This window comes from Mastigoproctus giganteus, chromosome 10 (genome assembly GCF_048544385.1).
Source record: "Mastigoproctus giganteus isolate SK-2022 chromosome 10, ASM4854438v1, whole genome shotgun sequence".
NCBI lineage: Eukaryota > Metazoa > Arthropoda > Arachnida > Uropygi > Thelyphonidae > Mastigoproctus > Mastigoproctus giganteus.
The window spans coordinates 8,511,781-8,535,957 of record NC_143584.1 but is presented as its reverse complement, the minus strand read 5'-3'; the positions used below and the strand labels follow the sequence as shown (position 1 = coordinate 8,535,957).

Genomic DNA, 24,177 nt, shown 5'->3' with positions numbered 1-24,177 from the left:
TTCCAACTCATGTATTAATGATCTTGGTAAAACACCTCCCACCATTCCCAACATGATCCATTCAATGCCTCCTGTGGTCTTCCGTCAAAAGGATGTCAGAAGGATTTTGATGAATCTTGATGCTAAGAAAGCTCCAGGTCTCGATGGTATTTCTCCACTTGTTCTCAAAACCTGTGCTCCTGAACTTACTCCTATTCTTTGCCGCCTTTTTTCACTTTCTTATTCCAAAGGTGTTTTTCCTTCTGCTTGGAAATTTGCTCATATCCAGCCAGTTCCTAAAAAGGGTGACAAATCCCTCCCATCCAATTATCATCCCATTGAAATTACTTCTACTCTTTCTAAAGTAATGGAGAAATCAATTACCCGCCAACTCTTAAACTACCTAGAAACCTTCCGTCTGATCAACGATCGCCAGTATGGATTCCGTCAGTGTCGATCCACTGGTGATATTCTTGCTTATGTTACCCATTTATGGACTAATTCAATGGAAAGTTTTGGTGAAACACAAGTAGTTGCTCTTGACATCTCAAAGGCTTTCGATCGTGTTTGGCATAAAGGTCTTCTAAACAAGCTTCCATCTTATGGTTTGCCAACTGTTTTTTTAATTGGTTATCCAGTTTTCTCTCTGAGGGTGATGGTAGATGGCGCTCTGTCTTCTAACTTCTCCACTAATGTCTGTGTCCCTCAAGGTTCAATTCTTTCCCCCACTCTTTTCCTCTTGTATATTAATGACCTTCTTCCATTGATTGGAAATCGTATCCATTGTATTTGACGATCGTATTTGACGATGATAGCACATTGCATTCCACTTTCCATTTTGAGAAACCTTGTCCTGCTCAATCAGCTTCAATTTCTCGAAAATCTGCTACCAATTCCTTAAATGCCGATCTTCAGGTAATTCTCCAGTGGGGCAAAGACAACTTAGTTGATTTCAACCCTTCTAAAACTCAGTCTTGTCTTATATCTAGCAAAAAGGATTCTTGTGTTCCTATGCTTATCTTTAGTGACACTGCGATTTCTAGGAAAAAATGATATCTCTTTTGGGGATTACCCTGACTTCTAATCTCTCTCTCTTGGCACAAGCACATTACAAATATTGCTCCTCTGCATCTAAAAAACTTGGTTTTCTCTTTCACTCTCGGCGTTACTTTTCTTCAAAACAGCTGCTCACTCTGTATAAATCGCAAATCCGCCCTGCCATGGAATATTGTTCCCACATCTGGTGGTGATGCCCCCAAAATCTCTCTCAGGCTTCTTGATTCCATTCAGAAGAGGGCAGTTGGGTTAATTAATGATTCATCTCTAGCAGAGTCTCTTCACTCGCTCTCTCATAGACATACTGTTTCTGCTGCATGCCTCTTCTACAGATACTTCCATTGGCACTGTTCTTCTGAATTGGCTTCTATAATTCCCGCACTCTCTTTCAAACACATGCCGCCACCAGCCAACATCCATTTACTGTCCAATTTCAAACTCACAGAACCAACTTTTCATCTTCCTCGTTTATTCATTCAACTGCTGTTTTCTGGAACAACTTTCCTTCATACGTATTTCCTGAAAATTAGTCTACAGAAGTTCAAGTCCAATGTCAACAAATATCTTCTTTTGTCTACTCAACCTCCAACCCAAGCACAGTACTATGTACTATAGGTTCTAATACCTCTCGTGTTTGGGATTTACATAAAAAAAAAAAAAAAAAAAACCCAATCTTGAAGCTACTAGGCTTTTCATACCAACAAAGAAATATTGTTCAAGATTTAGACCTAAATGGATGTCAGATAAACTAATTAGACATGTGACAGAGAAGAAAAATGCATGAGATACATATAAATTAAGATGTGACACAGAAGCCTATGATAGATATAAGCTGGTTTGTAACCAAGTTACAAAGGAGATTAGGCAGGCGAAGGCAGATTACAAGAAATCTTTGGCAAAGGATGCAAAAAAAACCAGCAAAGAGTTATTTGCTTGTGTAAACTGTAGAAGGAAGAGGATGAATCAGAATGGTCCACTTGATATTGATGGTTCAACTGTTGATCTCAGGTAGCTAACAAACTAAATGAATATTCTGCATCGACATTCAGACATGAGGAGTTATTCAGGGAGGGGAATGCCAGAGGTGTATTCAACTCTGGCAGTAAGCTAGATAATCTAGTAATAACAGAGTAAAGTGGAGGAGAAAATGTTGAAGGTAAACACAAGAAGGGCACCTGGGGTGGATGGAATCTATCCAGTTATATCAAAGGAGGCGGCAAAGGAAGTAAGCAAACCCTTACACATAATTATGAGAGTTTCTCTGGACTCAGGGGATGTACCCATGGACTGGAGATGTGCAAATGTGACCCCAATCCACAAAGGAGAATCAAAGGGAGACACAGGTAATTATAGACCTGTTAGTTTAACTTCTGTTCCAGGGAAATTAAAGGATCCACTGTTTAAAGAAGCATTGCAGGATCATCTAGACAAGACTTCCGTTATAGCTTGGACAGAGCATGGGTTTGTTAAGGGGAGGTCTTATCTGACTAATTTGATTGGATACTATGATGTAGTCACAAAGGAACTGGATGCAAAGAATAACTTTGATATCATATATTTGGATCTTAGAAAAGCCTTTGATACTGTTGACATAGAAGACTGCTGCACAAATTGGAGCAGCGTGGCACTAGAGGCAAATTGCTGCTATGGATAAAGGGATGGCTGAGGGGGAGAAGACAGAGAGTGGTAATCAATGGACACTGCTCATCATGAAGTAATGTTATTAGTAGAGTCCCTCAGGGTTCAGTGTTGGGTCAATTATTGTTTTCTGTATTTATAAATGATATTGATAATGGTATATCAAGCTTAATGTCCAAGTTTGCAGACGATACAAAGGTTAGCAGGGTTGTTAAGGACACTACTGACGCTATGTTGCTGCAATAGGATCTGGAAAGGTTGAGCAGATGGGCTGAGAGGTGACAAATGTAAAGTACTACATATGGGAAACAGCAACTCCAGAACAACGTATGAACTCTGTGGTACTACACTGAGAGTGGTAGAAAATGAAAAGGACCTGGATGGTTGAGTGGGAGAAGACAGAGAGTGGTAATCAATGGACACTGCTCTTCGTGGAGTCCCTCAGGGTTCAGTTTTGGGTCCATCGTTGTGTTCTGTATTTATAAGTGATATTGATGATGGTATATCACACTTAATGTCCAAGTTTGCAGACGATACGAAGGTTGGCAGGGTTGTTAATGACACTAATGACAGTACACTGCTGCAATAGGATCTAGGAAAGTTGAGAGCAGATGGGCTGAGAGGTGGAAAATGAAGTTTAACATTGACAAATGTAAAGTACTCATATGGGAAGCAGTAATCCCAGAGTAATGTATCAACTCTGTGGTACCACACTGACACTGGTAGAGAATGAAAAGGACCTGGGGATAATTGTGCAGGCAGATATGAAGTTTTCTGAGCAGTGCAGACGGTCTGCAAGAGTAGCTCATGGTGTCTTGTTAATGATATACAGGAATTTTTCTACCAAGGATAAGGAGGTGATTATCCCCTTGTATAAGACAATGGTCAGGCCAAACCTTGAGTACTGTATACAGGTCTGGAGGCCTCATTTTAAGAAGGATGTAGAGCCGCTGGAATGAGTACAGAGAAGGGCAACAAGATTAATGAATGGAACAAAGGGTTGCTCTTACAAAGAAAGCCTTAAGTTTTGCAAATTACAGTGTCTGGAGACTAGGCACCTGCGAGGTGATCTGATTAAGGTTTGAATGGTTTCAGCATGCTCAATGCTGATGGGATTCTTCCTCTTGCTCAGAATAATCACCTGAGAGGGCATAAATTCAAATTGAGGAAAGACAGGTTGTAGGATAGATGTGCAGAAGCTTGCCTTAAGCCAGTGGGTGGTTGATTGCTGGAACTTCCATTTGTCATTGTAGAAGTTGATAGCTTAAATAGATTCAAGGCAGAACTTCACAAACATTTGGAGCGAGTGGATGGGTGAAATAAGGTTTTTTTTTGGCTGATGCTATATAAGCTTGCTTTTTTGCATCATGTGCCTTTGCCAATGCTGTATGCCTCTAATACTATCTTTGGATCTATCTAATTCTTTATTTTTATTACAAAATTTTCTGTATAAGTTATTTTCTACAGGATTTGATGCCTAATACCCCACCATTACGGCCTCTGTAGCCGAGTGATCAGGAGCAGGAGTGCATGAATGGTTGTGGAAGCTTCCAGTAGCACATGCTCTTTGAATAGACCGGGGTTCAAGCCCCTGACTGCTAAATACGGTCGATCTGCCAACCCGCACTGGATCAGCTTGGCAGATTATGGTCCATTTTCCTAGGCATGAATGGTTGTGGAAGCTTCCATCCTGCAGTGGGTTGATAATGGCTACAATTTACCTTTTTTTTTTTACCCCACCATTGGTGTCTATAGTCATCTTGTTATATTGCCATCTTGGATTTATTTCTTATTCTTTCATCATTGGATTTAAACTAGATTTCCTCGTCAAACCACCTATGGATTCTTACTACACTCTTTCAGCATTGGATATTTTTAATTATTATTACTTAAATTATCTTCAGCGCCTTTCACCTTTGGATTTATGCTAAGTATAAACAATAGTTTTATACTTAGCATAAATCCAAAATAAATAGATTTATTTATTTTTACAGAAATGATTACTGAAATTACTTCAGTATTTATTCACTTCTAACTAGTTAAATAATGCATTATGAAAACCTTAATAAAGATGCAATTTTGGACTACTGGTTACAATTTTTAACCTTGCTTCTCCATCTCAGGATATTATGTTATTCTTTACATGTTTCCTCCTTTTCATGCTTACATATGTAATTACTCATATCCTGGATTTAAATATTTTTATATGTAAGCAATAGTCCCTTATTTGGTAAAATTTCAATTGATATACTAGGATTACATAACATCCATATTTTGCTAAATACACAGAAGCCATATGGTCTATTTTCAATTAATTTTGATCTACATTCATTTTTTCCTTTCTGTTTTACTTAGCTAGTCACTGCTATGTTCAATACTTTTTATTTATCTATGAACTGTTTTATGTTTATTTTCTGTACATCTTATGACTTTATATCTGTAAAGTTCTATTATTCCGACCACATTTCTATATTATAGATATACTTTCTCTTTTCCAAGCTAAGCTTATGTATCTCTACGCTCTTATTTTTTTCAAAATACGACTATAGAGGTCCCTATTTCCATTTCTTCACAGCTCTCTATGAAGGACTACAGGTTACAATTCTTATGCTGCTATAAATTGCTATATCCTGCAGCAAATTCCTAATGTGGTAATGCTTTAGATACATTCATCTACTCTACTAAATATGTGTGTGCTTTATTTTCCCGCATTCTTCTTCCAATACGCATTACTTGAAAACTCCAGGCATCATTACTTTTCTCATTATACTTTTGGTTTCTGTTTCGGCTCATTTTTAGGCATGTTTTGACTCACGTGATTTTTTTGCCTGCAACTAGCCCAGTACGTTTAATAACTTTTTCTATACTTTTTACCTTTCCATTTCTACCTTTTTCCCATTTGTAAAACTATTAGTGCAGTACGAGGGTGATATGAACATTCCAACCATCCTCATTCTATCGCTATTTTCATCTTTATTTAATTCCTCCTTTATCTCTTCCCCATACTCAATTTAATACTTCACCCTATACCATATGCTTGTTCTAAATAATTTTAATTCCAAATTCCAACACTAATATATTTTTCCAAATTTACTTAAAAATCTACATATAATTCAAACCTTTTTCCCACTTGGAAAACACTTAATTATATTTTATTTTAGCTTTATCCTTATTTTCACCTTAAAAAATTTTACATCATTGACACTGCGTTGGGACTACCTTGTCCATACTGTAAGAGAATGTGCCAATTTTATTCTTTGTTTTTTGGCTTAATTTTCACCTCTCTTCCACTGTTAAGGACAAGTATAGAAATGCTGTTCCTGATACATGATCAGGTGTAGTCCTCTAATGAAATACCTGACCATGTATCAATATTTACTTCAGCTGACATCAGATTTTGCATTTTTGCTATCCCTGTTTTTGACCTATAACTAAATTTGCCCACCCATATCTGATGACAGCTCTACCACCTTTTATTTTTTATTTTATTTGTTTAATCATTTTACTTTAGTTCCCACACCTCTAATTGGCTTTGCAATTCAGCCCATAATTGTCTTAATTCATCATAACTTTTAAGATATTAACATTCTTTCGCATTTTACAAACCTTCAATACTTCTTTTTTCTACTATCTTTACCCTTCTAGTTCTTGGAACTTTGTGTAATTTTCACCTCCATTTATGCAAACTTTATCAGACTTATCTATTCTTACATACTTATAATATATATAATTTATTTATAAGAATTATTTATGAGTAATGTAACAGTATATACTATTAATAATTAATGGTTTATTGAACAGGGACACTGCCAAAAGTTAGGCAGAATGAAGCAAATGACCATAATAGATACATATGTTTGTAGGTAGCGAGGAATAGGTAAAGGCCTATAAGAATTGAAATTGTAACTACAGAGAATGAGGAAGGGACAGAAGTTAGGAGTAAATTAAAAGTACTAAATGCTGTGTATCCCATGACTTCAATACCTTTTTCGAGTGCCAGCCACTGAAATCAGAGGAATGGACAGCAAGAAGTAAGGCCTCTGTTTCTGACATGAAATATACGCAGCATGTGGTAGATTTTGAAAAGTCAGTATACGAGATGAGGGTTAAAGTTTAAATTATAATTATAAGGCATACGTATATTTCATGGCTGACTCGACAGAGGCAGAATGCAAAGAGAAAAGTTAAAATGAATGAAGTTAACTTACCGAGGCCGTGCTGGTATATGACTGAGAGGAGAGAGAGAGAGAGAGAGAGAGAGAGAGAGAGAGAGTGTATTGCAGTGCAGAATAACGAAAATGTTTCAAATAAATATTTTTTACACTTATTTCAAACATTTACACTAGCAACCCCTTTGTAAGAAACAGGAAAAGGTTAAGTTAAGGAAACAATAAAATTTAAGATTAATAAAATCTAGCTATCACACGTGTTATAGATTTGGAACTAAGTTAGAGAAAATTAATGTATGTGTGTGTGTGTGTGTGTGTGTGTGTGTGTGTGTGTGTGTGTGTGTGTGTGTGTGTGTGTGTGTGTGTGTGTGTGTGTAAAAGAAGCACTGCAGGATCACCTAGACAAAACTTCAGTTATAGCACAGACACAGAATGGTTTTGTTAAGGGGAAGTCTTGTCTGACCAATTTGATTGGATACTATGATGGGGTCACAAAGGAACTCGATGCAGAGAATACCTTTAATATCATATATTTGGATCTTAGAAAGGCTTTTGATACTGTTGCACATGGAAGACTGCTACACAAATCGGAGCAGTGTGGCATTGGAGGCAAATTGCTGCTATGGATAAAGGGATGGTTGAGTGGGAGAAGACAGAGAGTGGTAATCAATGGACACTGCTCTTCGTGGACTAATGTTATTAGTCGAGTCCCTCAGGGTTCAGTGTTGAGTCCATTGTTGTTTACTGTATTTATAAATTATAGTGATGATGGTATATCAGGCTTAATGTCCAAGTTTGCAGACGATACAAAGGTTGACAGGGTTATTAAGGACACTAATCACAGTACGCTGCTGCAACAGGATCTAGAAAAGTTGAGCAGATGGGCTGAGAGGAGGCAAATGAAGTTTAAAATAGACAAATGTGAAGTACTACATATAGGAAGCAGTAACCCCAGAATAACGTATCAACTCTATGTTACTATACTGACAGTGGTAGAGAATGAAAAGAATGTGGGTAATTGTGCAGGTATATATGAAGTTTTCTGAGCGTGCAGACGGTCTGCAAGAGTAGCTCATGGTGTCTTGTCAATGATATACAAGAATTTTTCTAGCAGGGATAAGGAGGTGATTATCCCCTTGTATAAGGTAATGGTCAGGCCAAACCTTGAGTACTGTATACAGGTCTTCAGGCCTCATTTTATGAAGGATGTAGAGCTGTTGGAACGAGTACAGAGAATGGCAACAAGATGAGTGAATGGAACGAAGGGTTGCTCTTACAAAGAAAGGCTTAAGTTTTGCAGATTACAGTGTCTGGAGACTAGGCACCTGCGAGGTGATCTGACTGAGGTGTATAAAGCCTTGAATGGTTTGGGCATGCTCAATGTTGATGGGATTCTTCCTCTTGCTCAGAATGATCACCTGAGAGGGCATAAATTCAAATTGAGGAAAGACAATTGTAGGATAGATGTGCAGAAGTTTGCCTTTAGCCAGCGGGTAGTTTATAGATGGAACAGACTTTCAACTTTTGTTGTGGAAGTTGATAGCCTAAATAAATTTAAGGCTCAGCTGGACAGGTATTTGGAATGAACGGAGGGGTGAAATGGGAGCGTTTTTTTATTTTTTTGGCTGATGTTGCATAAGCTTGCTTTCTTGCATCGTATGCCTCTACTAATGCTAATAAATAAATAAATAAATAAATAAATATATATCATATAATTAATAATAATAACAGAACATCTAAAAAATTATGGAAAAAAAAATAATAAATTATAATAATAATATATAATAATAGATTGTGGATCTGCACAATCCCAGCAACCAAAATGAAATATAATCAAATAGATTAGATAAGTGTATGGGTAGGAGTGCTGACCTGACAGGTGTAGCTACAATGGAAAAAATTAAGTGCCTGAAAAATAAAAGCAGATTACCGAAAAAATTATATAAATAAAATTAAATGAAAATATATAAATGGTACTTAATGCTGTAGGTCCTAAGATTTTAACTACGTCATCAAGGGCCAGCAGCCAAAACCAAAGGAACACAGCCACCCGGAGATAGAGGAGGATGAGTTTCAGTACGGTATATATAATGTATTTAGGAAGGACAGGGAAGACAGAAGGGGGCAGTGGGGTCATGCTTCTTATCAAAAGTAGCTTGAGTGCGATGAAAGCTTTCCCAGATACAGACGTTTCACATGCTAGTATAGAATCCTTATGGTGTGAAATAGTTGGAAACAAAGGTATAATGAGAGTGGGAGTAATCTACAGACTAGGTGATTGTGAAGATTATAAGAGCCTCTAAATGCAAATGGAATGGGCAAGTAAGCATGAATGTCTTATTATGGGTGATTTCAATATGCCTATAATTGATTGGAGTAAATAGGAAGGAAACTCCACATGGGGACAAAATTTTTAAATCAATTAGATAATTGTTATTTGTATCAACATGTCAGGGGAAAGTACTAGGGAAAAGAATACTCTAGACTTCATCATCAACCCATGAACCAGACGACATAATAGGGCCAAAAGTACAGGAACCAGAAGCAGGAAGTGATCACAGAGTTCTATGCTGGATGATGAAGAGAGAGAGGTAGCAGTAGTTAAAGACAAAGGAATGGGTTATAATTTCAGCAAAGGAAATTACGATGCCTGCCTTAAGGTGCTAAATGGTCTCTATTAAATGGGCAGATATCTTACAGCAAGCGAATACAATTGAATTATGGTATACCTTTAAAACATTAATCACAGAAGTCTTGAATGTATATATACCATTAAAAATATACCCCACGAGGAGGATTCCAAGTTGGATGAATAATGAAGTTGTCAAATTACTTGAGCAGAAAAAGACTGCAAATTACTTGAGCAGAAAAGTTAGAGCAAGAAAAAGTACTGAAGCCTATAACAGCTACAAATTGATCTGTAATAATGCCACTGAAGAGGTTAGGCTGGCAAAACTAGATTATGAGAAATCGCTGGCAAAGAGGGAGGATAAGGAATTCTTCACATATATAAATGCAAAGAAGAGAAGGACAAACCAGATCAGACCATTATGTAATGGATGTGGGATAGTATTAGATAATGTAATGAACATGGGATAGTATTAGATACTCCAGCTGAAGTTGCAGATGAACTCAATAGTTATTTTGCATTGATATTTACAGAAGAAAAATCCTTCACGTCAATGAGAAATTCTGGGAATGAAGTTGAAAAAAATGTAATTAATGATGTTGAAATTTCACACGTTTATTTAATGAAAAACTTTTGAGACTACAGGTCAGTAAGGCTCGTGGGGTTGATAGCATTTACCCTATAATCTTAAGGGGAGGGGGCAAATGAGTGCATTGAACCATTGAGGCTAATTATGAGAGTTTTTGATTTTCATAAATGACATAGATGAAGGGATAGGTGGTGCGATGCCTAAATTTGCAGCTGTAAAGATTGTAGAGTAGTTAATGATTGCCATTAAGCAGAGCTTCTTCAAAATGACCTATATAGACTTCAGAGATGGTCATCACTGGACTCGGGAGTGATTCCGTTGGATTGGAAAAGTGCCAATGTATTTCCAATACATAAGGGCAGTTCTAAGAGTGAAGTGGAAAATTACCGGCTGGACAGTCTAACTTCAGTAGTAGGGAAAAATCATGAGACTATGATCAAGGATAAAATTCGGGATCACTTAGATAGAAATGGAATACTGAAGGATACTCAGCATTGTTTTGTAAATGGAAAATCATATTTAACTAATCTGGTTAGCTATTTTGACAGGGTCACTCAAGAGCTGGACTTAGGGAATAACTTCGACATTGTTTATTTGGATTTCAGCAAAGCATTTGACTGAGTTCCACATTTTTTTTCAATTTTCTTCTTATTATTTTGTTTATTATTTTATTTTATGTATTTTTTTTGTTATTTTATTTTTTTTTTTTTTTTTGGCTGGTGCAGCATAAGCCATAGGCTTCTTGCATCATGTGGCCATTACTAATACAGCAATAAGCAAGGCAAAAATGTAATACAGCAATATGATGAATACATGGCAGACAGAAAAAGCGAGCAAACATATAACATCATAGCTGACCCAACAGAGACCAAAAAGAAAAAAGAAATAATAAACAAAACCAAAAAAATACTATAATACTAAAATAAATAAGTAAAATGCAAAATTAAGCTAAAATTAAAACCAACAGATTCCAGTTAAAGAAAAAATTAATAGCAACAGGCTCTACCTGAATTTTAAGAAAGAAAGTGAGCGATTTTTTGCATTTTACTTATTTATTTTAGTATTATAGTATTTTTTGTATTTGGACTTTATTTCTTTTTCTTTTTGGTCTGTCAGGTTGACTATGATGTAAACGTTTGTTCACTTTTTCCATCTGCCACGTTTACATCATAATAGAAACACAGGCCTTGCTTACTGCTGTGTTTCCCTTGGTTTTGGCTGCTGGCCCTTGATGAAGTAGCTAAAATCTTAGGACCTACAGCATTAAGTACCATTTATATACATGTATTTTCATTTAATTTTATTTATATAATTTTTTAGGTAATCTGCTTTTATTTTTCAGACACTTAATTTTTTTTCCGTTGTAGCCACACCTATCAGGTCAGCACTCCTACCCATACGCTAATCTAATCTATTTACCTATATATATATATATATTATTTTTTTTTTATGCAAACCCCAAACACGAGAGGTACAGTCTTGTCTAGATGATCATGCAATGCTTCTCTAACCAGTGACTCCATTATTTTTCCCGGAATAGACGTTAAACTAATAAGTCTATAACTACTTGTGTCACCCTTTGATCCCCCCTTTGTGAACTGGAGATACATTTGCACATCGAGTCCATGGGACCTCCCTTGAGTCCAAGGATGCTCTCATAATCAGCTCCCTGTTAGAGTTATTTAATTGCTTATCAAAGTAGTGTATGTATTTCTGCCTAGACAGAAATACATACACTGTAACAACTCTACATGGCCAGTCATGTGTGTTGTGTAGGTTTGTGTTTGGTGTTGTTTTATGACTAACCACGTAGCAGCCAGACAGCAGAAATTTGCCTGAAAACTTGCTGGCAAAAGGATGCAGATTATCTGCATCAATCATTGATACTCTGCACTGGGCTGACCTCTGGGATCATGAGGTTCCAGAGAGGTTCCATTTAAAAAAAAAAAAAAAAAAAAATGCCGTAGAACCCAGATAAGAAATTCCCTCATAAGAAGTTTTCTCCTATACTAGGTTTGGTTTCTTCATTCCAAATTTCACCTCTACATATTGTAATGTATTATTTTCCTGCGTAAGAAGTTTCCCTGGTAAAAAGTACGTGATAAAGAATACACTGTATTATTATAATAACATTTTCCCATTTAATAGGTTTTTAAATATAGAAATTCTTTATTTTCATATAAAAAAATAAATAAAAATTTGGTAATCGAACAAGTTAGTGAATAGCATCGTTTTAATTTGTAGTAAACCACCAAAGTAGGTGAAATGGCATTTTTTATATCTCATAGTGTGACTGCCTTCACAAGTTGACCTCAATACTGCACTACCTCCAATAAGCAACACTTTGCCATTGGCGAAGACTAATGTTACTTATTCTCAGCAGAGAATGCACTTCACTAGTGCATTCTCTTCTGAGAATAAGTAACAAGAGAATGCACTGGTGAAGTGTTGCCTATTTGAGAATCCATGTTTGAAGGTAGTTCAATCAGGGCAACTTGTTGTGAAGACATTCACAATATGAGATATAAAAAAAGCTACGCCATTTCACCTACTTCAGAAATTTACTATGAACTAAAGTTATATTATGCACCAACTTGTTTGATTTTTAGTGAATTTTCCATAGAAAATTTACTAATCGAACTTTAGTGCTGAAATTCAGAGGCTTAATGGAAGACAGAGGATAATGGAAGTGATATATTGCAATTGTTTTCATCAATATCCATAATTGGATATGTCGACCATGTGTTAAGTTCTGATAGTTGTGAACAGTTTTGAATTACTTAGTGGATTGTTGCTCTGCCTTACTGTAATTTAAACACTTAAGGTATGTTGAAACACCAAAGGCAATGAGTTTAATAAATAGAATGTTAAGCAATTAGAAATCCTCAGATTAAAATTGTTTCCCTTAGGCAGAGTAAAATATTTATTAATTCTGAAATAGTACTTATGTAAATATGTGTATCTTTTCATTTTTATCTGTGTAGTCAATATTTCATACCCTTAGGTCATTTTCCCTTCTAAGATGTTCTAAACCTCCACTCCTTTTGGAAAACTTCTTATCCAGGTTCTACTGCATATAAATAAATAATAAATAAGTAAAAAAAAAAAAAAAAAATAGGAAAATGGGTTAATGAAGAGAGGAATTAGGATTAGATTAAATTACAGTTGTGACAGAGAAGACAACATGTGGGAGGGAATGCAGGATTGGGGTTTGTCTTACTATCTTCACAATGCTGTGTGACAGTTTCTGCTTAACAGAGGCTAGTAGAACGGAGGGTGAGAACTGCAGCACTATAATACTGGATGAAAGGATTAAGCATAAAGCATACACAAGAGTGTTCATGCTTTATGCCATAGTTATCTGGGGCTCCGCGAGGAAATTTTAGATTGTTTGTTATTGTTTGTTATTTGGATTTTAGGAGCATTAGCAACTAAGGCCATATTGCTCCGGGGATATGTGGTGGTCATTCCCTGACCTTTCCGCAGCCTCCGTATTTGGTGTTCGCGGGCTCGAACCCCGGTCTAATCAAGAAGCGTGTGCTATGTGCTGCTGCTCCTGCCCATCGAATCCCGGTCTAATCAAGAAGCGTGTGCTACGTACTGCTGCTCCTGCCCACCTGGCTACGGAGGCACCCAGGAAATTTTAGAATGTTAATATTTTTTCTAAAACTATAAAATTGAATCAGATTACACTGTTCATAAAAGTAAAAAGTAAATTTGGCCTTTTCTGAGTGACCTTAGACTGTCAATGTGTGTGTGTGTGTGTCATATGAAAAGAGCACGCACGTGCTTGGTGCATGTGACCTTGAACCAAAACACCTCATTTTTAGTGTATTTTTTTTTTTTTTTCATTTTTTATCAAGTCTCTGGAATGTTTTTCTTTCTGATGTGGGGCTCTGCATTTCTAAAAAGTTTGGGAACCCCTGCTTTATGCCACAGACAGAAGAGAGGAAGTCTATACATATGGAGTGGGGAAAGTGAATACATTTGACACGCCAATAGTTATTTTTTTTATTATAATAGCATGCAGGTCGACATTTAGAAGCAATGGCAATGGCAATTCTGGTGATGCCATTCCATTCTTTTTTGAGAATTACTTATATCGTACTGCATTATTATAGACCTGTGAGATTTTCTTGAATATGTCAGAGCAGATTCTTAATGAGATTTTTCTAATGATTCTGTAGGCTAGTGCTTTCCAAACTTTTTTTGCAATGACACACTATATACAGTGGCAGACAAAAAAACTGCATCACTTGTGAATTTTGCAAATAATGTGTTTTGCGCTGCATTGTGGGTTGCAGAAGTGTTCAAAATGCATTTGTTAGATGGAATATATCTCTGCGAATGAAATCCAATAAAAAGATTCCACCTGATATACCTAATTGCCATAAATATCTTTCCAAAGGGTAAAATGCGTAATTAATAGAAATATGAGAAATCATACAAATGGCAATCGTGACAACCAAACATACATTTTATTGCATTTACATGTACCAACTGAAATGAAAAGTTAACGTAATAGTATTATGTATTGTAAATCAGCAAAATAAGTCCTCAATATGTTGTTCCTCCTCGAGCTGCAATTACAGCCTTACAATGATCTGGCATAGAGTTAATCTGGATATACGGTTGACCAATTTTGTGGTACCACACCCTTAAAATGCTCTCCTGCAGCTGAATTTTACTTGTTGGCTTCTTCTGAACAATTTTAGACGACTTAATGTACCAGCAATTTTCAATAGGGTTCAAATCTGCACTGTGGCTTTTTCTGCATCAGCCACAAAAATGAATAAAATAAAACAAAAAAAAGCAGAATATTTATACTATTCCCACTCCCACATGGTAACCATCAATTCCACGTTGAACTTAGCCAGACTGACTGTCTCTGCCACAATGCTACAGATGAGTGGGGACATCTTGTTATCTCACATAAACATGCTGATTTATTAACTACTGTTAAATCAAATACATAAACAAGCAAAGAAATATACTATTCCTGATTATCACTGTGTACATTATTACTATTTCATGTTTCTATCCTAAAAAAAAAAAAAAAGCTTCTGATGAAGCATACTTGCTGAATATACTACAGTTAAAAGATTATAGATAAATAGCTAATAATACTTTTTAGAAAGAAAAAATAAAACTAACTTGTTTATAATATCTAGCACATCCTGTGGAGACTGCTCATCTTTGGTAATATCAATATTATTCTTAAACCACTTCAGCTTTTCCACTATGGGGGAGGGGGAGAACAATAATCATTATAAAAATATATTTTTTAACTGAAAATGAGCATTTTAAATGTACATGGTTTTACAATTAAGTTCCAGGACACAGTCATCTTAAAAACCAGATATTAGAATGGGGGAAAAAAAAAAAAAAAAAAATTTTAAAAATATTAAAGGCAATCACAGAGAAGCTTTATACTTGTGAGATTGTTCATAATATCCTCTACACATATATACATAATTAATCATTATCCTTTCAGAGTGATTTCTATTTTCGGAAAGAGAAATTTACGAAATTCTACTTAGTGAATTTCTAATTCTTGTTGCTGATTATCCTTGATAATCAGCAAGGATATGCACATTCTTTATCTTGTTGCTGATTATCAAAGATAATCAGCAACAAGATAAAGAATGTGCAACAAAAATTGGGTTTTTATTATTATTTTTTTTTTTATCTGAGGCTTTACTCAATGAATTATTTTTAACCAAAGTGATGTTGTTCACTTTCTTTGATAGATCTAATGCTATGAAAGACAGCAACCAGTGTCCTACTTAGTATAATAAGTGAATTTATTTATTATACTAAATAGGACACTGAATAAGGGTTTCAAAATTTTGAAAACCAAATTGTGTCCTTGAGAGCATGTTGATTGCATTCCATATTTTCTCTTTGTTTATGAATCACATAAGAAACTGACTTGTATGTAACCTGTTATGATCACATCAAGCAAGGAGAGATCTTGAATGCATTCTGTGCACGCTTCAAGCCTAAGCACACTTTTGTTCATCTGTCAACAGTGCCGAATGAGAATAGTATATATATCCTGTTTGCTCAGATCTTCTGCTAGAATTACTCTGTTAATGTGAAGTCGTTCTAACATCATTCACAGTCATTTTATGATCAGGCACAATCAATGTTCAGCTGTGCATGTGTGTGTGTGTACGCACACGCACGCACGCACGCACAGCTGAACCCTCCCCCACATAATAGCATCCCTCAAATTACACAATTAACAAGTGCCTACATATCGCCACATAAGGAGAAAATGTATCTCAAAATCATTTTCCCCATAACAAAATGTAATAAAGCCAAGTTATATTTTTGATCAGACTGTTTTCACTGATACACTCCATATTAATAGTTTATATGCATTTTTAATTAGAATGTGATTGTAATTATATATAAAATTATTTAATACAGGTTATGTACACACTGTACATATGAAATACAGTACTAGATGATGGTGCAAAAATAATGGCTCTACTTTCAACAAGACTGGATAGAACACAGAGAATTGTCAGAGTGCTTAAAATTCATGAACAAGCAAGGATGAAATAAGTTAAGACCAAATAAACAAAGATAATACAATGATATGAAAACTATACTGATTCCTGAACATGGAAAGATGCAGGCTATCCTGTGAATGTAGAGTCAATCATGTGACAATCGCATGCAGCCTATCTTGTGGTGGTCAGTTTTTTTTTTTTTGTTTTTAAATACCTATGCAGTTTCAAATTGTTTTATATAAATACACATGATACAGTTTGAATGATTTAAAAATTCCTTAAAGTGTTAATGGCAGACCATTTGCAGATTTGCATTACCTCATTCAAAAAATGCTACTAAGAATACATGTGTATATGGTAAATGTGCACCTCAAACTCGTGTAGCTCAAGGAATACCTACATAAAAATAAGTGTGCATAAATTTGAAACAAGAAGCAAGTTCAATAAAAATTAAGTGACCAAAAAATGTACAGGCAACCTACTTCCCAGTTACAATATCAATGGTCTGAATCACCCTGTCAATCAAAGTCTAATTGTCATATTACAGTCTATTACATCTACCTATCAAATATTTATCATCTGTTAACAGTCACCTGAATGGCTATCTTCACAAATCTGAATATGAATATTCCCATTCACCTACTTAGTCAGTTATAATGCCCACCAGCAGTTACTCTGCAAATTGCATAATGTTGTTATAGGCAGTAGGAACCACATTTGCTTTGCAATATAATTCCAAAATCCTCTTGCTAATTTTGACCAACATCCTAGAGAAGATACCATGCTTAGAACTTTATGGAATTGTTTTAATTATACTGCTAGATGTCAGCAATTCCCTTAGGCCAATTCAAAAATTCAAAAGCTCTGTGTCTTAATGAAACAATGAGTGCTTTAAACAAAATATACAAAAAAAAAAAAAAATAAAATAAAAAAATAAATAAAAAGCAAAACAAACTTCTCTCAATAACTAGTATGTTCTAATATGTGTAATAAATATAAAAGCAAAAAGGCATAATACTATAAGAGCTTAAAATTATACTATTAAATATAGGTGTAGATACACCACAGATAGCTCTTAAACAAAAACTACAATCCTAGTGTAAATCGTAGTGCAATTATTTCAACTGTCTCATATTATAATACACCATAGATATCTATGGTGTATAATGAGATGTCTTAATGAAACAATGAGTGCTTTAAACAAAATATACAAAAAAAAAATAAAATAAATAAATAAAAAGCAAAACAAACTTCTCTCAATAACTAGTATGTTCTAATATGTGTAATAAATATAAAAGCTAGTTAGTTAGTTAGTTATTTTGGTTTTTAGGAGCATTAGCAACTAAGGCCATATTGCTCCGGGATATGCGGTGGTCATTCCCTGACCTTTCCGCACCCTCCATATTTGGTGGTGACGGGAAATATAAAAGCAAAAAGGCATAATACTATAAGAGCTTAAAATTATACTATTAAATATAGGTGTAGATACACCACAGATAGCTCTTAAACAAAAACTACAATCCTAGTGTAAATCGTAGTGCAATTATTTCAACTGTCTCATATTATACACCATAGATATCTATGGTGTATAATGAGATACTACGGCGCATAATATGAGATACAATTGAAATGTCTTTACGCTATGATTGTAATTTTCATTTAAGAGCTATCTATGGTGTATCTACACCTATATTTAATAGTTCTAATATGCGTATATGAATTTAAATTATATAACATAAATTATTCATTTTTAATAAATATTTAAGTTCTGAGTAAAAAGTATAAAAAATATCTTAGGAACCCTTTAACTAGTAAGTAATCTGCCTATGCCACATCATTTTAGAAATTCTTTATAATTCAAGCTATACACAGCCAGCTTTTCATATCCCAAAACATGCACTTTGAATCAATTTATTACAAAGAGCACTTTTTCCACTTTTGCCTTCTGCCATATTCTCGTAATCCTTACTCAAATTTGCTTCTTCAAAACTTCTTATCTCTTCAATTGTAAGTAACGTTATAATGTTATAAGTAACGTTTTTAATAAATCTTATTTATTAAAATAAGATTTGACAATTCTAACAATATAGTTAGAGGCCTGTACGGTACGGATTCACTATGGCTCGCGGTGAAGTCATTACCTTAAATGTTCCTGTTGGTCACTACGTGGTCATGTGTCTGCAGGTCACACCTGTCAAAAGGTACTGGTTACTGGTGGGATAGCCACACTTTACATAGCACAGAGCAAAACAGAAGACAGAATAAATAAATGGCAAGTTTAATACTGAATTGTGAAAAACATATTAAATACATACAGTACAAATAGCTTTCGGTTCTTATGGTAACCTTCATCAGTCAAACTGACAGTTTAGGAATGTAGAACATAAGGGCGTGTAGTGCCAGTCATGTATAGTGAACGGCATGATATAATAGTTAACTGTTTGATGTTGAAGCCTGTGATTGTGACATATGCGAACGTTGCCAACATTTGTCACTCATAAAAATGAGTGCTTCAATAATAGACACAACATCCCCTGCTTCTGTTGACTGACGTATTAGAGCATGTGATGTGCAACAACTCCAACCATGCATGGTGCCGGTAATGGCGGGACTGTTCAACAACCACGACATCGCGGTGCGGGTTAATGTCGTGTTGGGTTGACCAGAAGTGTTCAGCAATGACCGAGTGTTCTATGTCCGCTAAGCAGATGGCTCTTTCGTGTTCTGAAAGACATTTGCCGAGCCATCCCATAGTTTCTCCGATGTAGCAGCTAGTGCAATCACAGCAAGAAATGCAGTAGACTAGTCCACTTTGTAGTAAGGTGGGAACAGGTGTTTTCACTCTAGAGATGAGAGAATGCAATTTCCTGCCCAGGAGCTATGCGCACTTTATCCCATGTGATTTCAGATCCTAGAAACCTGCTGTGATAGGTTTAGGTAGCATGGGATAAAGGCACTCGCGGTGGAGTCATTACCTTAAATGTTCCTGTTGGTCACTACGTGGTCATGTGTCTGCAGGTCACACCTGTCAAAAGGTACTGGGTACTGGTGGGATAGCCACACTTTGCAAGATCTGCCTTGACCTCAGTGATCTCTGTGCGCCTCTCATCCACAGAACTAGAGTGGGTCCAGGTATGGGTTAACAAGGTCTGTGCAGTGCCAAGAAGATGGCTGCGTATATATGCTGATGGATAATTGGTAAATTGGCCAGCACACGTTGGTTTGCGGTATACAGTTGTCTTCAAGCACGTGCCCTCATGTCAGACAAGGCTGTCTAAGTATGGTAGGGTATTGTCTGACTCTAGTTCGATGGTGAATTTTATGGAAGGCTACAGAGGACTGAGGTGGTCTAAGAGCCGGTTGCCCGAATCTCAGGGGATAACTACAAACACATCATCCACATAGAGACACCAGAAGGCAATGGGATCTGGTACATTCATAAATACACGACCCTCCATTTCTTCCATCAGGATGTTTGCCATGACTGAACTAACTGGGGAACCCATGGCTGTGTCGTGCACCTGTTGGTAAATGGAGTCGTTGAACATAATTGTGCCACCAGTTAAGCACAGTCTGAGGTGGTGAAGATATCATCTGGTGTTAGTTTGGTCCTGCTGCCAAGGGTCTGGTCACTATCCAAGAGTTTCTTGGCACATGTGATGGCAAGTTCGACTTGATTGGAGGTGAAAAGGGACATTACATAAATGATGCCATGATTTGATCTTCTGAGATGGATAGGGTTTGGATCCGTTCTATAAATTCACCACTGTTGGAAACGGTGTTGGCAGTCTTACCTACTAGGGTAGAAAGAAGCCCCGAGACAAACTTCGCCAACTCATAACTCCATGAGCCACAACAGGAGACAATGAGTCTTAATGGTATACCTTCTTTGTGGACTTTCGGTAGCCCGTAGAATTGTAGAATCTGGCAGCTGGAGGCACGGAGGAGACTACATGTGGATTCTGTTATTTTTTCCTGCTTAAACCAATTGTTGAAGAGGATGTTTACTTTCGACTCCCATCGTACCAAGGCTTTGATGGGAGGAACAGTTAAGGGCTGGTAGACAGAAGTGTCCTGTAGGAGCAACAGGGCTTTCGTCTCATAATCTGTGCGATTCAATACAACTGTTCGACACCCTTTGTCTGCCGGAAGAATGACTATGAATGAATCTTGTTTCAATGCTTTAAGGACAGAGATTTGTTTGTGGTTGAGACTGGAAGAAGCAGGGTGAGCATGATGTAAAACTGCTGCAATTTTCAGGCGAATTGTGTTCGGCACTTCTTCAGGGAAACATGTTAAAGATGCTTCTACACCTAAAACAATATCAGTGTTGTTGTTGGGCTTCATGGAAGAACAGCAAATTTCATACCCAGATTCAACAGATCTACCTGTTCTGTAGATATTGCTTGTCGCTGAAATTCAATACAAATTGCGTGCAATTTGCAGTAGTGGTACTACGTCGATGACGAGAGTCAAGGGACTCACAGAATAAAATTGCGAACTTACGTTTTTGGCATGCACAGTAGCATTCAGATTTTCTGACAGAAAGAATCTGACCGAGAGACGACTCGGCAAATGTCTTTCAGAACACGAAAGAGCCATCCGCTTAGCGGACATAGAACACTCGGCCACTGCCAAGTAATTCTGGTCAACCCGACACGACATTTATCTGCACCACGATGTTGTCGTTGTCGATCGATCCCACTATTACCGGTGCTGTGCCTGGTTGGAGTCGTTACACATCACGTGCTCTAATACTTCAGTGCTCTAATATTTCAGTCAACAGAATAGTGGATGTCTTGTCCACCCTATTATTGAAGCAATCATTCTCGTGAGTGACAGACGTTGGCAACATTTGAATACATCACAACCACAGGCTTCAACATCAAATGGTTAACTATTACATCAGGCAGTTCGCTATATACGACTGGCGCTACACGCCCTTATTTACGTTCCTAAATTGTCAGTTTGACTGATGAAGGTTACCATAATAACCAAAAGCTATTTGTACTGCATGTATTTAATATATGTGTTTTACAATTTAATATTAAACTTGTCATTTATTTGTCTTCTGTTTCACTCTGTGCTACGTAATAACTCACCATAATGAATCCAGAGTGCACAAGCCTCTAACTATCAAACTATTCTTGGCCATCAAATATACGACGTAGTCGTGAAACTGCAAAAGAACTTAATTTTTATTAGCCGTGGTAGACATCTCAGATTTGCCCACAGATGCAAGTCAAACAACGTCCGAAAGGTTTTCTTTACAAACTTCCATTTCCTAACAAATGTATGCGACGTGCCTGTCAGAACATCAGCTACAAGATCCTCAAATATTTGGATCCGCTGCCTTCATCGAGATTTACAAAAATGGTTCAACCAATAAAGCAGCCCTGATGCTTGGAACCAAAAAGTCAGGAACCAAACTTAGAAGTTTGGTTCCTGACTTTATTTACTCAAATATAATCCATACCTTGTGTTCCCAAGCTGTCAGAGAATCTGAACACTACTGTACACGCAAAACTTCGAATAAGTAACGCTTCACCGTTTCAGGGCTATTTGGCCCTTCTTTGATGGGTGGGTAGGTACCCAAGTGATGTAATAATGGCAAAACAGAAGCGTTACTTATTCGAAGTAGTACAATGTCATGGCAACTCGTCATGAAGTTATTCACAATATGAGATGTAACTTAAACGATGCCGTTATTGCAAATTTGCCAATTTATATTTAGCTGTGTATAAATGATGCAATTGCACTAAAATACACATAGTCTAATCTCTTTTGCAGCTTGAGGCTCTAAGCCCTAATGCATTAGAATCTTAACTTATATCATACACCATCAGGCATCTCTCATATTGTGAAGATATACTTCACATCATTACATCACTTGGGTACCTACCATCATTACATCACTTGGGTACCTGCCCACCCACCGAAGAAGGGCCAAATAGCCCCGAAACGGTGCCGGCTGGGTGCTGGTATCCACTGAGAATAAGTAACAATGGTCTTTTCCTTCGGGTGAAGCGTTATTACTTATTCGAAGTAGTGCAATTTCATGGCAACTCGTCGTGAACGTATTCACAATATGAGATGTAACTCAAACAATGCTGCTATTGCAAATTTCCTAATTTATATTTAGCTGTGTATAAATGATGCAATTGCACTAAAATACACACAGACCCATTGTCTCCTGTTGTGGCTCACCAAATTGAGTTGACGTAGTTTGTCTAGGGGACTCCTTTCTCTCCTAGTAAGTAAGACCACCAACACCATTTTCAACAGTGCTGAATTTATATAGAACGGATCCGAACCCTATCCATCTCAGAAGATCAAATCATGGCATCATCTGATGTAGTGTCCCTTTTCACCTCCGTCCCGATCGAACTTGCAATCTCATGTGCCAAGAAACTTTTGGATAGTAACCAGACCCTTGGCAGCAGGACCAAATTAACACCAGATGATATCTCCACCGCCCTCAGACTGTGCTTAACTGGTGCTGCAATTATGTTCAACTACTCCATTTACCAACAGGTGCACAACACAGCCATGGGTTCCCCAGTTAGTTCAGTCATGGCAAACATCCCGATGGAAGAAATGGAGGGTCGTGTATTTACGAATGTACCAGATCCCATTGCCTTTTGGTGTCGCTATGTGGATGAGAGGTGCACCGAGATCACCAAGGTCAAGGCCGATCTTGCGAGGTGTGGCTATCCCACCAGGAACATTCAAGGTAATGACTCCACCGCGAGCATCTTTATCCCATATTACCCAAACCTATTTCTAGGGTCCTGAAATCACGTGGGATAAAGTGCTTACAGCTCCCAGGCAGGAAATTGCGATTCGTCATCTCTAGAGTGAAAACACCGGTTCCCACCGTACTAAAAAGTGGACTAGTCTACTGCATTTCTTGCCGTGACTGCACTAGCTGCTACATCAGAGAAATTAGGAGACGGCTGGGCAAAAGTCTTTCAGAACACTCGGCCATTGCTGAGCACTTCTGGTCAACCCGACACGACATTGAACCACACCGCGATGTCGTGGTTGTTGATCGGTCCAGGCACAGTGCCGCCATTACTGGCACCACGCCTTGTTGAAGTCATTGTACATCACTTGCTCTAATACTTCAGTCAACAGAAGCAGTGGATGTTGTGTCCACCCTATTATTGAAGCAACCATTCTCATGAGTGATAAACACTGGCAACGTTCGCATATATCACAACCAGAGGCTTCAACATCAAAAAGTTAACTATTACATCACGCAGTTCACTATACATGACAGGCACTATACGCCCTTATGTTCTGTGTTCCTAAACTGTCAGTTTGACTGATGAAGGTTACCATAATAACCGAAAGCTATTTGTACTGTATGTATTTAATATATGTTTTTTACAATTTAATATTAAACTTGCCATTTATTTATTCTGTCTTTCGTTTTGCTCTGTGCTATGTAATAACTCACCATAATTCTAACAATGTCTTCCAAAGTCTTGAAAACCTTAGCCTACTTCAAACTAGAAGATTCTGAAAATGTTCATAAAACCCCTTTTTTAGTATGTTGTGGAAAGCACACTAGAAAGGGGGTGGGGTTTCCTA

The 24,177-nt window shown here is 36.9% G+C and overlaps 1 protein-coding gene across 1 annotated transcript in view; it reads right to left on the bottom strand.

Annotated features, from left to right (window-relative positions):
- LOC150078671 (translation machinery-associated protein 16) overlaps window positions 1-24,177 on the bottom strand; it is a 77,344-nt gene that overhangs the window by 33,809 nt on the left and 19,358 nt on the right. Inside the window, exon 4 of the mRNA XM_090382227.1 lies at window positions 15,215-15,299. Within this exon, the coding sequence (XP_090238353.1) occupies window positions 15,215-15,299 (85 nt within the window). The remainder of the gene's footprint in view (window positions 1-15,214; window positions 15,300-24,177) is intronic.